General features: G+C 37.7%; 1 protein-coding gene across 1 annotated transcript in view; it reads left to right on the top strand.

Annotated features, from left to right (window-relative positions):
- Positions 1–19,616, top strand: part of KCNQ3 (potassium voltage-gated channel, KQT-like subfamily, member 3) — a 34,025-nt gene extending 14,409 nt beyond the window's left edge. The window contains exons 10-15 of the mRNA XM_010002284.1: positions 9,499–9,686; positions 10,657–10,759; positions 13,427–13,558; positions 15,597–15,692; positions 17,480–17,564; positions 18,499–19,616. Of these exons, the coding sequence (XP_010000586.1) occupies positions 9,499–9,686; positions 10,657–10,759; positions 13,427–13,558; positions 15,597–15,692; positions 17,480–17,564; positions 18,499–19,236 (1,342 nt within the window). The 3' untranslated portion in view covers positions 19,237–19,616. The remainder of the gene's footprint in view (positions 1–9,498; positions 9,687–10,656; positions 10,760–13,426; positions 13,559–15,596; positions 15,693–17,479; positions 17,565–18,498) is intronic.
- The last annotated feature ends 896 nt before the right edge of the window (positions 19,617–20,512 follow it).

Raw genomic sequence — 20,512 nt, 5'->3', positions numbered from 1 at the left:
AGGAATGTGTTTATGGAAAATAAGCATTCCACAAGAGGGACTGGAAACCATCCAGGGAAACAGAAGAATGATGGTGCTTGTGGGAACATCCACAACTTCAGTAGACATGGGGCTGACCCATAAAATCTGGTTGTTTGACAGTCTCATCTCCCATATCTCATAAAACTCTTATTTACAGACCAGATAATTAAAACCAAATAATTCCTTTCCCTCCTACAGTGATTTAGCTCAGAATGTATTACTAGTACTCCACTTCCCTTTGCATTTAAGAATCTATTTAAATAAGTGAGCACTAAGGGAATTAGGTCCTAGTAGAGAGAACAGTCTGTAAGTACACTCAGTCTCCAGGTTCTTGCATCAGTTAAATACTTACTAGGAAAGTTGTTGTAATAAACTACACTGTCTGAGCAGTGGTTGATAATGGAGAGAGAAGAATTGGTCTAAAGCCTTCCCAGAAGAGTAAAAATTTAACTAGTAAATAAACTAAAAATGAGCCATGGCTGTGGGAAGATTTGAGGATGGGTAGTGCTTTAAGTGGCAGGGTTTCCATTCTGTGGTACAAAAGTTCTTTAGGAACTCCACAGCAGTGGAGTTGAACTCTGTGACAGATCCTTCTAAGATTTCTCCTTGGAAGTAGGAGCTAGCATCATGGCAAAGTCACAGCTAGATGCAGCTTCTGGTTTTTAGGCCATTTGGGGAAAGCACAGGGAAGATAACAGAAAGGAAGAGTCAGAAGCTGGATCCCAAGGCAAGGTTGCAGGGAAAGGCTTGTGATAGTAGAAAACAAATTAAAGTTTGGCAGCAGCCCAAGGCTTTCTTGAAGCTGCCTTTAAACTAAAACTGCAAAGGTGAGACATATGATGAAGAGCACATTGGACTACCCTTGAGCCAGACAATAGGCTGGCTTCTGTTGCAGTGAAGGGAAGTGGTACATCCCATGCTGCTCTCTTAAGAACAGCTATTTTCCTATGACCAGCATAGTCCCCCAAACCAGGAGGAACCAGGACTGTGCTATTCATCGCTCACCAGCGGGGAGTTTCCTGATCTTATACCAGAGATGCCACTAGCTTTTCCTGCCATAATCAATGCCTTAAACTACCTACACATGAAATCTGAGATAGAAATTGCTCTTCTGCATGTATTGCAAAGCCTTTTCATCAATTTAGCTCCCAAAAAGAAAGATCTGTGAGAAATATATATTAATGCTCATTTCTGTTGAAGGGCAGCAAATCATTTAGCAAATGTTTGGGGGTTTGACCTATGTTTCCCAGATTCTAGGAAGGACCTTTTCTGGATAGACATATCATTTATTTTGAAACAAATTTTATGTCTATGTTTGTGAAATGAAATGTTGGCCTGATTTTCAGCACTGTTTTTAGCAGCTGTTCCACTAATTTCAATTAGTGTAAGAGGTTTGAATCATTTGTATATACAGGCATGTTACTGAAGGATTTTTAACTTTTTTCTAGAGTCTTGCTCCTAATCAGCATTCTCCAACTGTAGAACTAGACACCAGGAGAGTGTGTTCATTCCTAGATCTATTATTATGTGACTGTAGAAAAGGAATTTATCCCCATTTCCTTATTTGTACAAGATAAATAATATTTCTCTACCTTTGGAAAGTTGGTTTAATTGTTATTCAGTGACAGAATTGGTACTAGTCTTTCCTATTATGTGAGTATGAAGGAATGCATATAATGTGGTGCATTTTTGTATTGCCAGGAGTAACAGCATAATGAAAATAAAATCATGCTTTGCAAGGTGGAAAATTTCTGTCAGTATTCCTTAATACAACTGCCCAAAACAAGAAGGGGGAGAAAGCTACTCAGATCTGCACACTACATTAACTACGAATGAAAGGCTGTTCCCATTTTTTTCATAGAGCTTTTCATGGGTAACCATTAACGTCTCATCTTAATAACTTTTCTTCACTTTACAGTAATGTCATGTTTAGTAGGGAGTCATTCTTTGGATCAAGCCTCTCAAGAAAACTTAGGTATATACATTCAAGTAACAACTGAGCCTTACTCTTTTCATATTTCTTGCATGCTGTTCTCTGCCTGCACTTTTTGTTTTTACTACAATAGTTCATTCAACCACCATAAAAAATAAGGGGAGATAAGGCTGAAAAGTTATTTAAACATAAAAAGAAAGTTGCATGACCTTGCAGATATTCATTGTTCTGCTCTTCAGAAAACATGGGATCTAATCCTGGCTCTGCCAATTATCTGCTTAGAAACAAGTGCTTTTCTCTGTTTTCACAAATGGGAATGATACTAACCTACTCTGCAAACCATTTAGAATTTACTGTAAGAAAAATGTACTATAAGAGCTAAATACTGTACCCACACATTCCCAACCTTGCCAACACAAATTCATGCAACCCACTTTGCATTTGACTTCAGTGGAACAACATCCCTGCATGTGTATTTGCAGGTTCTTGTTCAGCAAATTGAAAGCAAGTGGATGCTTTTCATCATCTGAATAAAGTTACAAGCTAAAATACATTGCTGAACTGTGACCTCAGATGTGGGGCAAGAACTTTATCTTCTTGTAAAGAAACATAAAAAATAATTTTTTAGCATTCTGGGAATCTGAAAGACACAACTTCAGAAATACTAATATTTTTATTAATGTGTCAAGCATTTTATTCTATCCCACAGCAACATCTTGCTATCATTCAACTTTTGCTCATTGTTCTCATTCCCACTTCATTCCACAAAAATGAAATAATCAACGCACAACTCAGCTTTCCTAGTCTGAGCTCTCCAGCTTTTGGAGAACTGCTAGTGAAACACCTCATCTTTCCCCTGGGTGATTAGCCCATGCAAAATAGTCAAGAGAAACTGATTTTGCAGTTTGGTTTGCTTTCTAGTGGTTGATAAATGGAGATACATTTATAGCAACGTAGAGTGGGTCAACATCAATATAATTTCTACTTATGTTGCTGGCTGCATCTGTTGGCGAGAAATATCCAGTCTGTTCTCACAAATAATTGAACTTGGATGATTCTTCCTACAGATCTGTGTGACATTGCTTATTTTTGCCCATTCTCAATCACTTTAGAAAGTGTTGATGAGAAGAGGGGCTGAGCAAATGCCTTTAGTGTGCATGAGGGCTCTTTCTCTTTCTGAAGAACATCAAAGCTGAGCGAGCCCAAGTTAGGATTTATGTTCATTTTTCTGGGAAAACAATCTGGATGGTGGGTGAGTTTGGATTTAGAGCCATGTCTACAGTTAAATACCAACGAGGACATGCACAAGCGGAGTATGAAAATTGCTTGGCTCAAAGGGGATGTTTTCTCCTCAGACATCAGAAACTTGCAAGTTTAAACCTCAAGATTCAGGGGTGGAAAATGGCTTTTAAAACTAAGAATTAGTTGTTAAGGAGCTACAATCAATTATTTTGAGATTAAACAGGTTTTTCAGTTCCTATCTATAGAAAAGATTATTATTTTATTTCCTTAAAAGGGAAAGCTGATTGACCAAAATTCATAAGTACCTCAGAAGTGCAGAATGCTCCTTGGTTTATACTAGGAAGCACACAAACTCTCCGAGATCAGCTGAATGTATTCAGTGCAGGATTCGTGGCTGTCCTCATAACATTAGTTTCATGTTAACTTCTTTTTGAAATAGTTTGAGGGAGAACACTTCTGAAAAACTCATTCAGAATGTTTGATTTCCTAAAGCTAAGTTCACCTGTGTAAGCACACCCAATAATGTGGTAAAATATTGCAGCAAACATGACTTCCTTTTGCTTCCACTTACTTGAGACCAACTAAATCTCATTATTAGCTAAACTGGAAAAATATGGAAAGATTTCCTGATTGTTGTTACTCCTTGTTAGTTGAAAGTGATAAATGCATGGGAGAGAGCTGTGTTTGATTCACTGTTAGCATTAATTCATTATTTTTCTTCTCATACATGTGCCATATGTTTATGAAACTCCAATACTAGGCAAAGCACAGAGAGGAGAGTATCTGGCTTGCATGATGGGATGTAACTGCATTATTTCCTTGCATGACTGTTTCTGGAAAAGTATGTCTAGTGCAGTGGTTCCCACTCTTTATTCTGAGCAAAGGTAAAATAGCTGCTGCAGAAGCCAGTCATCTCTTGTGTATCCAGCCACCAATTTAGTCACTCGGATGTTCCAAAATAATTCCCAGTGCTATTTGGGAGCACAAATTTGAGAGGTGAATTGTTCTGCAGCTAGGAAGCTTTCAAGCCAACCTGTCTGCACTGCTTCTGCCTTCCTCCTTTGGTGGTGGTTTGTATCTACCACAGAATTAAGGAATTCTCATTCTGGGACTCCACTTGAAGTGCAAAGATATAGAGAACACTTTTATTCCACTGTAAGGGAAGGGATGCAACAGTGTGCAAATCAAATAAGGGCGACGTATCCAAGCTATTCAGAGAAATTACTCTGCACTTCTAACAGCATGTTTGGGATCCACTTGAATCCTCTTTGTTTCTAGAGTTGTGAGAGGTCATGACTGATATTTTATTGAATGTAAGGAAGCCAAATTAAATGAGACCACTATCCCAAGGGGAGGAAGAGTAGTTAATATCAGTAGGAAGAGTATGAAAGACAAGCAGCAGTACATGAACCTGTGGGTGGGAACCACTGTCCTAGGCACTCTCATGAGGGATGATGTGATCTGCGCATGCTTCATGCTGGGACTGAGCCATGCGCATGCTGGTTACATAAAGGAGACTGTGACATGAGAACAAATGTTTACTAAGTCTTTTTTTAAAAAAAGCACAATGAAAACAAAAACCCTAGCAGACCCAGATTTCATCCCTTGGAAATGAGATTAAAGTTTTGTTTGGGTATGTTTTGTTTCTGATGACAGCCGGTCATTATCTGGAAAGAAGCTTGGGTTTTGTTTTGGGTATTTTTGTGTACAACATACTGTTGTATTTTCTCATGTGAAGCTGATGAATTATTTTCTGATGATTCTACTGCTCTGGCTGCCTGGATGTGAACACAATTGTCTATGTTTATTGCATAAAAATACTGTTCTGAATCTGAATGTTACTTTAAGGGTTACTCATCAGAATTCAGTTAATGAGGAAGCCTTCAGCTCAGGTAACTTTAGCTTAGTCTAGCGACTGTCTTATTCAATAACTTCTCATCTAGATCTTTCTGTAGTCAATAACAAGATAAAAGTTCCCCCAGCTGTAAAGTCATCCCAAAATGAATGGAGCTGAACTACATTCTGTAGGTTTTTAACTTCCCACTGATTATAAAAAGGGGTCTAAAGATTAATCTTACACAGGACATTTAACTTTTCACACAGCTTTAAACAGATCAGATGAGTTCTAGCTCTTAAACCTAAGGTGCTTGAGCAACAGTCTTGGGACAGCAGTTTGTTCTTACACTTGCACTTATTGATGGGGAAAGTTGAGAAACTCCCTAGAAACAGAATTTGGAAATGCTTTTGGTTTATGTTACTTACCTTAAACAACTACTCCACTAAAAACAAACAAACAAACAAAAACAAAAAAAAACCCAACACAACAAACACAAAACCAACCCAACAAACCAACCAACCAACCAACAAAACAACAAAAAACAACTTATAAATGAGTTTACTTACATGTGCTGTGGAAAACATCACAATCATTAGAGTTTGAAGGGGGCTCTAGACATCATCTATTCCACCCCCCCTGCTAATACAGGAAAAAAAAAATAAAATAAGAGTAGTATTTTGGATAATTTCCATCATCCACAGACCCTTTTCTTGATGGTCTGATCCCTGTATTTCCTTGCAAAGCACTTTATGCTTCTTTGTCTTTTGGTAAGGAACGCAGTTATTACAGAAATTTTAATGGGCAAACTTCGAGAGATCTGGATATGCATTTTGAAAGACCAATCAAGTTTCTGGAGAGTCAGAGGCCATATGTAATGCCAATTCTATTTTTCTAATATAGTATCAAAGTTCTCTCTATCAACAGTAGGAATCTTCTGTGTCACTTATTGTTTTGTTTCTTCAACTTTCAGGTGCTCCATCTTAAACATGTTCTCCTGAGTACTTCTGTGTAGTGTTACTAAACCTCACTTTGTGACAGTTAATACATTGCTCAAAGTCAATGTGTACTACTCGACTACCTCTTGCCTTTGAGGAAATCACTTCAACATCCGAAATTATCTGAGCTTTACTGCTAGATTTCATCCTTCTAGGAGCCTTTTTCTCATCCTGGGAGGTCTTAAACTAAGATGATCAGTCTTGAAATCCTGAAGAATAAGTAGACTGTAGTCCCTCCTTTTGTTTGAGATTCATCTATTAGTGCTGATCTGCTAATCCCTGCACCAGGAAAAGCTGGTCTCCACAACAAGCCTGTTGTGCATACAGTTTTTTCAGACCTAGGGAAAAATGTATTTATTTTACTGTCACTGAATAGATCTACTCATCTTAAAACTACTTCAGTTTCTTCTTTCTTGTAACTTATTTCACCATCTCCTTCAGTCTACAAAGATCAGCCATGATTCCAAGCATGCCTAATTACTCTATTTTTCTTTACATTGAAGACCTCACAAGCTCACTCTCTCTATCATCTTCATGCCTGTCAGTTTCTGTTGCCTGTGTGACTCATTGTTATCACTCAGCTAGATTTTTTTCTTCATTTCTTTGCATTAACAATGATGTGCCATGATTCCAGACTCTTTTTTTTACTATCCTTTTCAAAAGTAATTTCACCTTCAAACTTTACTTTTATTATTATTGATGCATAAGACTTACTTTTTCCCCTACTTTACCTTCAAAAAACTGCACACAACTCATTGAATGGACTTTTGCCTCCTTACCTTTGTTTTTTGTGCCCTTTCAAAATGTGCTCATTAGCTGTTGTCTTCTTCTGTATCTATTTTTCCTATATCTGAGGGCTTAAAGAATCCAGATTTCACTGAAATGAGATGGATTTAAGACCTCTGTCTTGTAAAGCACTACTGTTTTTAACCTTGGCCTCTGAAAGAATAGTGAAGCATTATTAAGGCAGAAAAAATATCACAGGATTCTTCCTATCTCAGCAGAACACAGACTGCTTTTTGGGACCTTGCACTCACCATCAGTTTAACCTTTAGAGCACCTTGGTGGATCAATCAGATCAAGATTCTAACCCAAAAGCAAGCACTATAGAAACTACTTTTTTAAACAAGTGCTTAAAAGAGAACATGAGACTGCCCTATACATTCTGTGCTGTCTAATTTGCCACAGATGTCAACAAGTAGCATCCCATGTTTTTCAACAAAAAAGGAAGTAATCCCTGATTCTTCCTCTATACATTTGTGCTTTGTTTGTCTTTCCCCCATGCTATTAATTCTTCAGCAGATTGCATTGGGGCAAAGTCTGGGTAATATTAATACTATTCACTTAGACTAATTCTTCACTCAGATCGATGCTTCTATTTTCTCATATCAGTAGCTTCAGTCCTGGTGATGCTGATTTAGCAGGACTGGCTGTGTGTCTCCTTACTTACACAAGTCCTTCTTGGATGCCACTTCCATACTTGCACACACATATGCACTTCATACATGCAATGACAGGGCAAGTACCTGAACTTACTGGACTGCAGAAATTGTATTCACATGTATCATCAGGTTGTGAGCAAGAATATTCAGAAGGCCTGACAAATCATCCTACACAAAGCTTTAGTGTTTCCATCTTTTGTGGCAGGGAAACCTATAAAACCCTTCTGGATCAGATATATTAATCAGAAAGAGACAGTAGAAATGAGTGCCCCATTAATTAATACTGGAAGAAAAACAAAACAAAACCACACACACACACACAAAACATCAATAAAAAAAACCAACCAAACAAAAAAAAAGGAACACAGAAAACACTCCAAAGTACCACAGACAAAACCTTGCAACAGCCATGACATTCAGTGTAGGAATTTTGTATGCTGTAAACTGCAGTATTCCTACTAGAGTCAGCACTCTTAGAAAAGCTGCAGAATCATTAAATCATTAAATCCATGTTGCCTTTATAATTTTAAGATAAAAGTTCTAAGAATTTCCATTGTGGAGGGATACTGGCACAGAGCTCTAAAATAGAAATGTAGAAGTACTTCAGGGTACACCAATGACACCAGAGATACCAGAACACAAAAATAATCCGTGTCACTAAGATAACTCCTTAAATACAGAAAAAAATAGTTCTGTGAGTGCAACCCTTCACTTGCAAGGTGTGCACACAAGTCTCTGTCCTTGTCCACTATGGCCTTGCATGGTGGACATTCCCCATGCTTGTCTCTCCTGCCAGCAAGTTTATTGGCTTCAGCTGAGCTGCACAGATTCCACTCTGCATACCTATGAAACCTATTTCTTCTGGTCACCATCCTTCAGCTCTGCTCCCATCTGTGGCTGTCAGAAACCTGAGAGCTGCAGCGGCTTCTTCTCTCCCTCCACTCACCCTGCCTGCCCTTCTCTCCTGCTCCTAACAGCCTCTTGACCTCTTGACTGTGTTTGCAAAATTCACCTCCCCTGGAGACATCCCACACTGTGATATCCAGGAATAGGTTACAAGACAAGCTTTCTTCCCGTGGCTTGGCCCTACATTTTTATTTTTATTTTTTTAATAAATGTGCAATTGGCAAATATTTAAGCAGCAAAGTGAACAAGCAAATTACATAATTAGACCATCTTTCTTTCACCTGTGAAGTATTCAGAGTATATTTAAGCTGATACACTCAGTAGCAAATTCCTATTCTGTTGCTCTTTTCAGTGGTGTTTGTAATTGCCTTGAAGTCATCAGGCCACCAGAAGGGTTACTGATGCATCTACAGCAAGTAGATGCAATTCTAGTTGTATGTTGTGAGTGAAGGAAAAATAACTGGTCAGTAAATCTGTAAGAGGACAGTGCAAGGAATCATCAGAGGAACAAAATATGTCACTCTACTACAATTTGTATAGGTCACCTCAATTTCTAGTGTAGTGAGAGATGATTGAAAGAGAGTGGTGGAAAGAACTGCCCTACCATGTACCTAGTAATTGCTTGGCAATGTCTTTCCACTGCTTTACTGATAATTTATTTGGTCCACAGCACATCTGACTTTCTTTCAGTCCTGGCTATGCACATGAGTTATGCATTTAATAGCCTGCCACAGACTCAGCAGTTAAAGAAAGCGCTGAACAGGAAAGGCCAAGCATCCTTTATCATTAAACAATATAACTGCCGAAGTAGTGGTGTATCTGTCCTTCATAATAAATCTAATCCTTCAGCCATGCACTAGAGCTGAAGCACTGATACATTGCACAGAGAGGCTAGCAAGACCCTCGGGTAACATTTTCAACATTGATACAAAAAATGCTCATAAAAAGAAGTTAATTATCTAAGGAGCTCAGCTGTTGCTTGCAAAGACTTTGATGTATGGTAGCCCCAGCAGTGTCCTTGTGTACAAAACATTTATTTAGCCCATTATATACTTAAAGCATCATGAAAACAACTTAAAAGTATACAAAGGAGGAAAATGATTCCTTTTGCTTATTTTGTAGCCAAAAGCTGGGTCTCTTGGATCGGGTTCGTGGTACCAATACTAAAGGAAAGCTATTTACTCCTCTGAATGTAGATGCCATTGAAGAAAGTCCTTCAAAAGAGCCTAAGAATGTTGTCTTGAATAATAAGGAGCGTTTTCGCACTGCATTCCGAATGAAAGCGTATGCTTTTTGGCAAAGCTCTGAAGGTAGCCCATCTGTGTTGGTTTCTTCCTATCCATCCCCTCTTCTCCCCATTTTACTTTGCTCTTCTGCATCTCCTGTTGAAGGTTTGTGACTCTCTGGACCAAGCATGGCTGGTCCCTGGTTTTATACGGCGCATTTGGGAAATCTCCAAGAAATAAATGCTGGAGTCCAGGCAACACAGTGCTTGAAATAAGACAGTGGGCCTCTGAAAACAGCAAGCAATGTAGTATGTAGTTAGTGGTGTGATCAACCTATTTGACCTGGAACAAGAGGGTGCACTGGGGAGTGATGTTGAGCCCCCTCCTAAACTGCATACATTCCTGCACTAGCCTGTGTCCAGGCTTCTCAAATATCTCCTCACTGCAATCTCTTAAAACCTTGTTTTATAGAGTCAAAATCTGCTTCCCTCTCCCTAAGACTGCCCCTCAGCAGATTTCCCTTGTGTGTCTGTGCATAGTTCCTCTCAGCTTCTCTGGGCACATGTTTTCTTCTTTTCTGTAGTGTCTAAATTGTCTCTAAGTAACAGTTTCTCCTTCTGCCACCTGGCAGCAGTGCATGCTGAGCAGACTACCAAGGATGTAGTTTGCATGTCCACACCAGGAGCTTGGTTATCTTTTTCCATGAAGTTACATGAGCTCCAAGTGGAAGGAGAACTTGGCCTGTAGCTTCTACGCCTGCTTTAACCTTCCTTAAAATAATTTTGGCAACGATTTATCATTGTCAAAGCTCCTAAAAGTGGAAATTTCTAAATCCATTGGAAAACAAGTTTCAGAAATTCTGGAAGCTGAGAGGAAATCCCTCAAGTAATGTTGCGTTGTCAAATCACTTTCAAGAGCTGACCAGAGAAAGAGAACCCTGCAAGAGGTGCTCCTTTAATAAATTACACTTTATGTAGTTCTTTAGTTAGCTAGATCATCCTCCAGAAATTGCAGGGTCAGATGTTCACACAGCTTTTTTTGACCTGCTTTGCAGATGCAGGAACAGGGGAACCCATGGCAGAAGAGAGAGGCGACAGTAGTGACTTCCTTATGGAAGATATGATCCCCACATTCAAGACAGCCATCCGAGCTGTCAGGTAAATGTTTCTGATGCTCCTCAATGATTTACCTTGACTTTGAAAGCTTATGTTTTGGGAAATCACATTACCATGTTGCTACAAGTTGATTCATTGTTGCTGTTACTACTTTTGGTTTAGATGCAATAGTTTAAGTCATTCTAGATATCTTGGAAAGCACAAGACAGACCATATTTGAAGTCCTCTTTGAAGATATGCAGGAAGGAAAATGTTTTTCAATTGACTATGCCATTTTTGCAAGATACACCATAAATATATTTCTTATAAAATAATATTGCATACAGTTCTGCATTAAAATATGCATTATATACAGTATCTTGCTTAATGTAGTGACTGCATTATTTATAAAAACTGGAGTTTTCTCTTAGCAGCAAAACTTGAGCTGACTCAACTCTTTTTTTATTCACGATTGCATGAGAGTAAAATGTATTTTTCAGCTGTTGTGCTTTAGTAGATGATGAGGTCTCTATTTCAGCAGTCTTCAGCTTGTGACATTTTTCATATCACAAGAGATATTCCCTAGGGTTAGAAAACTCCCAGTAAAGCTTGATAATGTGTTTATCACAACAAGCAGACAGAATTCATTCACCAATGCTCTGTTACTCTTCCACTCACTATTTTTTTGCTCTCTTCCCTTGAAAAATGTCCCCATAGGAAAATACTTTTCTCTCACTGCAATTACTTTGTTCCAGAAGTTGTTATATCTGATTCTTTTCCACTTGCGTGCAGGAGAACCAGTCATTGAAATTCCAAGTTTCCTTAAGCCTGGTGACAGGCTTTTGCTCATGTTACACATGACTGCTCTCCTCCTGCTGGAAGTTTCTTCATCCCTACTTCCTCCTCAGTTTTCCCTTTCTTTCCTTGGTTCCTGCATGCTTTCAAACACAAACTCTACATCTGTCCTGTTTTCCAGCCCCGCCTCCATTACTACTGCCTTTCCCACGTCCTGTGCAAATGGAATTGATTGATGTAATGTATGATTGATGTAATTATGAAGACAGGCTGAGAGAGTTGGGGCTGTTCAGCCTAGAAAAGAGAAGGCTCTAGGGAGACCTTATAGCACCTTCCAGTACTTGAAAGGGGCTACAGGAAAGCTGGGGAGGGGCTTTTCACCAGAGAAGATAGTGATAGGACAAGGGAAAATGGTTTGAAGCTGAGAGAGGGGAGATTTAGGTTAGATATTAGGAAGAAATTCTTCACTGTAAGGGTGGTGAGAAACTGGAATGGGTTGCCCAGGGAGGTTGTTGATACCCCATCCCTGGAGGTTTTTAAGGCCAGATTGGATGAGGTTTTGTGCAACCTGATCTAGTGGTGGGGTTCCCTGCTCATGGCAGGGGGGTTGGAACTTGATGATCTTTCAGGTCCCTTCCAACTTTAATGGTTCTATGATTAATTTCCCCTTAAACTCAATCATAATTCAGGCTTTTTTTCCTCTATGTAGTTTGCCCAGACACTGAATGATAAAGGGAAGTAACTCTTTCAGAGTTACTTAATGGGTTTTCAGGGTCATGATCAAGGTTATTTTAAATTGAAATTGCTAACAGTGTGATTCCTATTTTTTGTTTATGTTTTTTTTAAGTATGTTTTTGCTGCTATCCATAAAATGTAGCATTTTGAAATCTTTAAAATTTTATAAGCAAAAGAGTTAAAATATTAAAAACCCTTAAAAAGTCATAATGGAATTATCTTTGCTAAATGAAAGTTCATACAGGCTAAAAATACCCACCAACCCTGAGTAAAGAAAAAGTTAGAATCTTAAAAGACAACAGCACTTCCCCAACTGAGACCAATAAGAACATATAGCCTCTACTGAGAAAGCAAACCTTTGGATCCCAAGCCTAAGATAGATTAAGAAAATAAATGCTTTCCATTCTTTACATATATTTCTTGTCTATTTGACAAGAACAGAAATATTCTATCATGATATAACAGTATAAGCTCATTTATAAAAAGAAAAGAATGAAAAAAAGAATTCCAAATGTTTTTTTAGTGCTCTGGCAGCAAATTATTATAAGAATTCTGTCATGAATTGCTAGGATATTTTATAGTAATAGCAATAATAGCAGTTATTATTATTATTACTACTACTGCTACTACTACTACAATAATGTTATACTGCTGTTTTTTCAAGGACACTTCTGGCAGTTCTAACACTTTTTCTGTTGTCCACATCTTGAACAGCTGCTGACTTCTTAACTTCCACATGTTTATCTAATTAACATATCCTATCCAAAATTTTCCCAAATGAAAAATCAAAACCAAACTGGAAGTTATTCAGCATTATAGACAAAAAAAAAAAATAATAACTTTAATAGGCTGAAGCATTTACAGCTTCACAGCTTCAAATTCCCCTGTGACTTGTGTTGTTCAAAATCAAATGCCACAGATGAGTTTGAAGCTTTGAACTATTTTTAGTTATGATAATAGTGTTGAAAAAGACATTTTGTACAAATAATTTCTTTTAGCCCATTAATTATGAAAAGCCAACTATTGTGTACTTATGAATGTGCTATGATATTACTCTCTGCTTATGTTTTATTGTCTTGTTTTGAAATAACATTCTCAATTTCCTAGCATCCAGAGTATTTATCAAGTATTCAATAAAAGTGCAAATTATCATTATGGAATTTAAGTAAGAAGTTAGTGATTTTTCTGTTTCTCCTGCAGGATACTACAGTTTCGTCTCTATAAAAAAAAATTCAAGGAGACTTTGAGGCCTTATGATGTAAAGGATGTGATAGAGCAATACTCAGCAGGGCATCTTGATATGCTTTCCAGAATAAAGTATCTTCAGACAAGGTAAGAATCCTCTGATAAATGGGGAAAATATGTAGCTGTGCTGGCAAAAATAAAAACATAGTTGGCCTGTTTGACTACAAAGCAACCCAGGAGCTCTGTCTTTGCACAGTGTAGCTGGTCAATAAAAAGCCTTTTCCTCAAAGAATAAAGGCAAGTCAGGAGCTAGCAGGGCCAACTGCAGCAGAAGAGACCACTGGCTCACATTTAAAACAAGGAAATTGAAAGAAAAATTCCGTGAATTTTCTTGACCTTATTTGATTAGGATCAGGTTGTTCCCTTCTCCCCATTTTATGGATGTTAAATGAAAGGAATAGTTATTCTACATGAGCTTTTAATTGGGCTAAATTCTCTGCTGACCTGTGCTTGGTGGAACATGTGATACAAGTGCAAAAATACATCAGCACAGAAGATTGTACATAACCTTCACTTAGCTGTAAATTGACCTCACTATTATTGCTCTAGAAAAGCTACTCTCTTTAATTATATGCTACAAAGCACTATTGTTACTCTACAAAATGAGCTCTGCATCATATGAGCTTAGAATTCAATGCAATAATGTATTTTTCGACTCAGGAAGTTAAAGAGGGCTCATGATGTTAGAAACCTGCACCCTATATATGGTAGGGTCTACATGCCTTGTACCAGAAGGCCTTCCTTCATCTCAGGCTGAGGTGTGATTTTGGACAGCAGGGCACATCTCAGATACTCTCATGAGTCCTTGCAGCAGAGAAGGTGCCTGACATGATTAGGCTCAACTCACACAGTGGTTATGGTAGGTGAATTAATGTGGGAATCTAAGCACAGCCTCAACCCTGAGGTGTTCAGCTCACACCCCAGTTTAAAGAATCACAACATTTCAGCAGCCATTTTGCATAAACACAGAGAAGACCTTTTTAGAGGTTTTTGAAGAAAAGGCATAATTCTGTCAAACCCTGTGAGAAGCCTCTTATAGTTAATAGGAAGCTGGTCAGCATAATTAATGGCTTTTATGGCACAATTAATCCCTTCTTAAAACAGATGCCTTGATTTGATCAGATGAATCTCCCTTACTCTCCCACAGTTTTTCTTCAATGTTGTCTAGTTCTCCACTGATTGTATTTGGACAAAACCAGGGAGCTGAGTTTAACTCATTGTGTTTATGAGTAACGGGGTGCCACAGGAGATTGATGAGACATTGACTGATGGCCCAGCAATGCTAGGGTGTCCAGCAAATGTATAATTTAGCTTTGTGAGCCTTGGACTTCTTCAGTTCCATTTTCAAAACTTCGTGGAGCGACGTGCATGGATTGTCTGATAAAACACGTAACTGCTCTAGGGACTAGTGCTGACTGATACCTGGTCAGTTTGGTGTGTGGGATGAGAGAAGAGATGCTTTCTTCCATCTGAGCAGCTGGATATGACAAATGTCAGAATATACTGATATTGTAAAAAAGTGTAATTAAATATGCTGGAGTCTCCCAAACAATAATTCTGCTTTTGTTCCTAATAGGAAGTCAAGTCGGATTCTTTGTAAAACTTGATTTATACTTTTATTTTTCAAACCAAATAAATAAATAACTTAATTAATTACTGATAATATGTGTAATAACTGCTAGAAAGTAATTGGTTTATTAAGAGTATCAAGAATTACCACTACTGGATAAATTCTGATTTTTGCTATCCAGCAGAAAACCTGATCGGTCTCACCTGACATTTTTAGGAAAAGCTGTTACTGGAGCTTTTTTGACAACTGCACAGTTTAGATCCTTTAAAGGAAATTAAGTCCTGTATTTCAAATGTCAATGTTTGACAACAGTGAGCCAGATATAACTTAATTACCATGAGATTGCCAGGTAATTACAATTCAATGTATTGACTGTGGACCCAGAACAGAACAAACACATCAAGACCCTCAATATATTACCGAACTGAAACGTGCTTCTTTTTCTAATCTTTGCTACTGTTTGCTGCAGAGATACATAGCATTTTCTGACATGTATTAGCATTCAGGAATGGACTTATCCAGTTGCATTTTTCTTTTTTTTTTTTTTTTTTTCAGAGTAGATATGATTTTTACACCTGGACCTCCATCTACTCCCAAGCATAAGAAATCCCAAAAGGGAGCTTTTTCTTACCCTTCGCAACAGTCTCCCAGGTGAATTTTTTATGCTTAGTATTTTGCACAGACCAAAACAGAAATAAAAAGTTCATTCATACCAATAAGCATGCTCTTCATTCATCCAGACAGTGGTAGTAAAGATGCTGAGAGGATACGCTGCTACATGATATGTAAGTGTAAATGTTGAGCCAGAAAGATGCTTTCTGAAGAAGAATATATAATGGAAATATAAACTTAATGACTTCTTAGTTGTCTAGCTCAGCTTCTTTGCAGTTTTTAAATGTGATTTTATGTTAAATACATACATCTGATTATTGATATACTGAGTTTCTAACATTCAGCTAGCAAACCCAGTTAAAAACCCAATACAAATCACCAATAGTTTGAAGGTAAACCAGTTATCTCCCTGAAGAGGAAAAAGTTCCTTATAGCTCTCACCAAATGGCAAGCCCAGAGTTTTCTATTTGGTGAGAACTGTTGAAAAAACATTGCAATACCAGGTTTCTGGATGTGAAAGTTATAGAGTGATATTGTATTGCTGCATTCCTGGTAGCAAGAATTCAGTAATAAGTGACATTTCTTCTGTCATTTACAACTATAAATCTGTCAGTAAATATCCATGAAGAACCACAGAAGACCATCAACAATCTGTCCCCAAAGCTGTTATGGTTGCTCAGAGCAAAAGTAATGTTACAGAAAATAAATTAATTTGTCTGTATCTGGTTTATCCCACTCAGTGAAAAAATCTAAAAACATGTAAATGTGAAGAGAGAGCCAAATATGGAAGAAACAATGATCATTTGGGAAACAAAGCAGATTGCAGAATCTGAATTTGCCCATACCATCAATAACCCAATGTGCAAAATCTGACATGCCATTAGATATATGACATTAGATATAGTTTCTGCTCTAGCAAGATATATTCTGATTTTTGTCACAGAACTGAACTTGTTAAAACAAAAGTTTTAGGGTATATTTGTTCTAAGTCAAGTTAAAGAACAAGTGCTTAAGGATTGTTTTTTCTAGGCTTTTATATAGATTATGGAAAGACATAAATTCTTTCGAGGTTTGTGTGGAACCCTTTAGATAAATATTTAACTTGATAATGAACATTCCAGGTCCCATGAAGTTATACATCAGAGTTCTTTAGTTAATCAGAGATCATCTTCTTACCTCCTGAAGTTAGTCCATTTGTTGGACAGACAGTAGAAAATAACACAGAAGAAAATTTATTATGAAATCTACTTTAAATTTCCAGGCCAGACTTTTTTTTTTCTGCATTTCCATCTCTGTCATTTACATTTTTGTTTAATAACTGAGAAAAAAACAAATCAAAACAAACAACAACAAACAAACAAAAAGCAAATGCCCAGACTGGAAACTCAGATTCAGTCTTTAAATACACTTATTAAGAAGAATTAAATTTTAAAACACATAGCCCTCTGTAGAACCACTACCTAGAGTATCTCATCATTTTTCACAAACCTGAAATTATTCCACCAAGTCTGAAATGATTTTTGTTCAATCTTAAATATTTTGTTTACTTTTGTTTTCTCTTAACCTTTATCTTAATTTTGAACCAAAATAATTTTAACTTAAAAATGAAAAAAAAAAGTCTTAGAAATGAATTGGAATCACATAGAGTAAGTAGACTTTTGCTCCTGTGTGTATAAATAACTAAATTCAATCTTTTCTTAAATTGGGGCTCCACGAAGCTGTATGAATGTACCATCAAGGTACATTTTTAATGTTTTTTAATATTAATTACTTACTGTGATGCAAAGAAAAAACTGAACACTAATAGAATTATTCATTCTTTATAGAAATGATCCATATGTAGCCAAAGCATCTACAGCAGATACTGAAGACCAAAGTATGATGGGCAAATTTGTTAAAGTTGAACGACAGGTATGTAATTTCATTGTAGTGATGGAGTCTGAGGAGCTCATATATAGAATTATAAAGCTGACTTAAATTCTGTACAAGTCTTTGGCTGACCTAGACAGATTGGTACCCTTGGTGATCTTCTACTAACGACCACAAAACTATGGTGTTAGCTTTTAATTAAATAACTTAATTAACTGGGGAGTGTGCATTTTGAAACCTGATGAATGAATATCATTATATAAGGCAGAAAGACCCTAATCATGATGTTTAGATGGAACTTTTTCATTCCCTTAAACTCCATACTGATTGTGTCTGGTGTTTTGCTATGAGCACCACCTTCTTCTGCAGGATCTGGCACTCAAAAGGATTGCCTCCACAGATATTTTTGGGCCCTCTGTGTGTCCTAACCTATTGCTTGGCAAGTCAAGACACTCTCATCATTTTTAAATACATAACTAAATAAGATGGAGGCAATTGCTATTGATTGGCATCAATTCCTTTAACTGAACGTAAGTGTTCAGTCACAAAGTACTATTGAAAGAGAAAAGAAATTAGTCCTGATATTTAACCTTGATGTTGTGGGCCTATTAAAAGTTAGATAATAGGTCTGTGTGCAAAGGTGATTCCATCTGTTGTTTGGTAATTGCTCATCAATATGCAATCAAAAATTCTGTCATTACATTGTAGGCTGCTGGTGGATGCTGGCCTGTCAAATATTCAGCAACACTAGGGATTATTTTGGCACAGTTGGTAGGGATGAGTCTTCTTAACCTGAGGCAGTTAGAGGATAAAGTGGCAGCCACTGCAGTCCAGCCTCCATGGGAAAGTCATGATTATCCTTTAGTCACCTTCATGATCAATAAAGATCGTAGCACAACATTGCTGGGGGCAGTGCAATTGACTCTTCCATTGAACAATTGACTTCAGACAATATCATAACATTGGTCTTTTTCAGGTTAATGACATGGGGAAGAAACTGGATTTTCTTGTTGATATGCACATGCATCATATGGAACAGCTGCAAATCCATGTTGCTGAGATCAGTCCAATGAAAGAAACTGCTTCTCCTGCAAAGGAGAAGAGAGAAGAAAACAAATATTCTGAATTAAAAACAATAATATATAAATACACTGAGCAGTGTACTCATGAATCTCCTTACAACTTCCAGCAGGTTCCAGTCAACAAAGTCAGTCCTTATGGTTTCTCAGCACATGGTCATATGACTCATTCACGACCTCTATCATTAGGTGGGCAAAACTCTGCCAAACTGCAAACCACACCTTCCTCAGCTTCATATGCAGAAAGGCCAACAGTTTTGCCTATATTTGCATTAATGGACTCCCAGGTAAGCTGTCACTCTCAAGGGGACCTACAAAGCCCTTACTCAGATAAGGTGTCTCCAAGACAGAGAAGGAGCTTAACAAGAGACAGTGATACTCCATTATCCCTTCTCTCTGTCAACCACGAGGAACTGGAGCGCTCCCCAAGTGGCTTCAGTATCTCCCAAGACAGAGACGACTTCCCTTTTGGCCCCAACGGGGGATCAGCCTGGATGAGAGAGAAGCGCTACCTGGCAGAGGGGGAGACGGACACGGACACCGACCCTTTTACACCCAGTGGCTCCATGCCTTTGTCTTCTACAGGAGATGGGATTTCAGACTCAATATGGACCCCGTCAAACAAGCCAGTTTAAAAGTGCGTGTGGGGGCAGTCACTGGTTGACTTCTCCATGTAATGTAAGCATACTTTGTATATCTCACTTACTCTACACCCAAAGCTTACTAGTTCAAAACACCAATGGCTGCATAAGATGCATGTGATATTAGTGGTAGTCATTCTGCACCATTTCGTACAGTTTACTAATGCAGTTTTTTTCATGCTACCAAAACTAAGGAGCTTAGTTTTGAGCATGGTTTGCATGACTTTACCCTATATAAACGGTACAGCTGATTTCTTCTATGATACATATCTATCTGATACTCTTCAATACAATGGTGAATTGATAACAGGCGAGATATGGTGGTCCTTGCTACATTTTGTAAACAGAGCAGCAAAGTAAAAATGTTTTCAGGAGCAATATCCCTTTGCGGAAACATAGTGTCTGAATCCATTTTTCAATCTTCAGTAAACCAATGGCTAACCAACCTAGCCAAGAACATTTAATATTCAAAGCAGGGAAGAAGCTGAGCCAAACTAAAATGCCCTGACTGAAATGGTTTTGTAAACTAAATGTTTCTTGTGTGATACATTATTCAACTACCCATGAAATACAACATCAAAATGTAATTAGGCATAGAATTTAAAATTATCAAAGCCATCTCATGGGATGGGTCATGTGTATTTATTTATTGTAAAAAGTAAATATGAAACCCTCAAACTCCTTTGAAAATCTCCCCTAATGTTTATAAAATTGCTCCAAGAGTGACTACCATAACATTTTGTAGAAAATCTGTTGCTCAGCCCATTTGTTACTTATGGGGGAAAATTTTCCTTTTGTTCAAACAATAAGGTTGTTCAGTGTAGAGAATTCCAGGTTTATACACTTTCCTCTTTTATTGATTTGTGTGCTGCTGGATGAGCTGCATAGTGTAACTTTGCCTCAGTTTCCCAATCTGTTAATTAGGAGTTATGCTTCCATACCAACGTACAGGTTTTAAGGCTCAATTCACTAATATTTGCTAAGTGGTTTCAGCTCCTCAGATGTTCAGAGTATGACTATTCTGTTCCTTGGGAGCTGCACAATATGGGATGCTGCCAAGATCTGTTTGTCTCTTTACTGTTTGTCTTGGAAATGGGCTGCTCCAAATCCATAGGTTTGTGCCATATTAAGATTAATGTACAAATAAATAAATGCCTCTCTTGTCACCTGACCCTGAGCAATAGAGGGGTAGTTGTGCTCTGTAGGCCTCAGCCAAATACTTTTCATGGCAATTGCAAATTATGTGGAGGGAGAGAAGGAAAACAATCCA

The sequence above is a fragment of the Chaetura pelagica genome, unplaced genomic scaffold, assembly GCF_000747805.2.
Source record: "Chaetura pelagica isolate M959 unplaced genomic scaffold, ChaPel_1.0 scaffold27, whole genome shotgun sequence".
NCBI lineage: Eukaryota > Metazoa > Chordata > Aves > Apodiformes > Apodidae > Chaetura > Chaetura pelagica.
The sequence above is the reverse complement of the archived record's forward strand: the minus strand, read 5'-3'. Positions and strand labels throughout refer to the sequence as shown.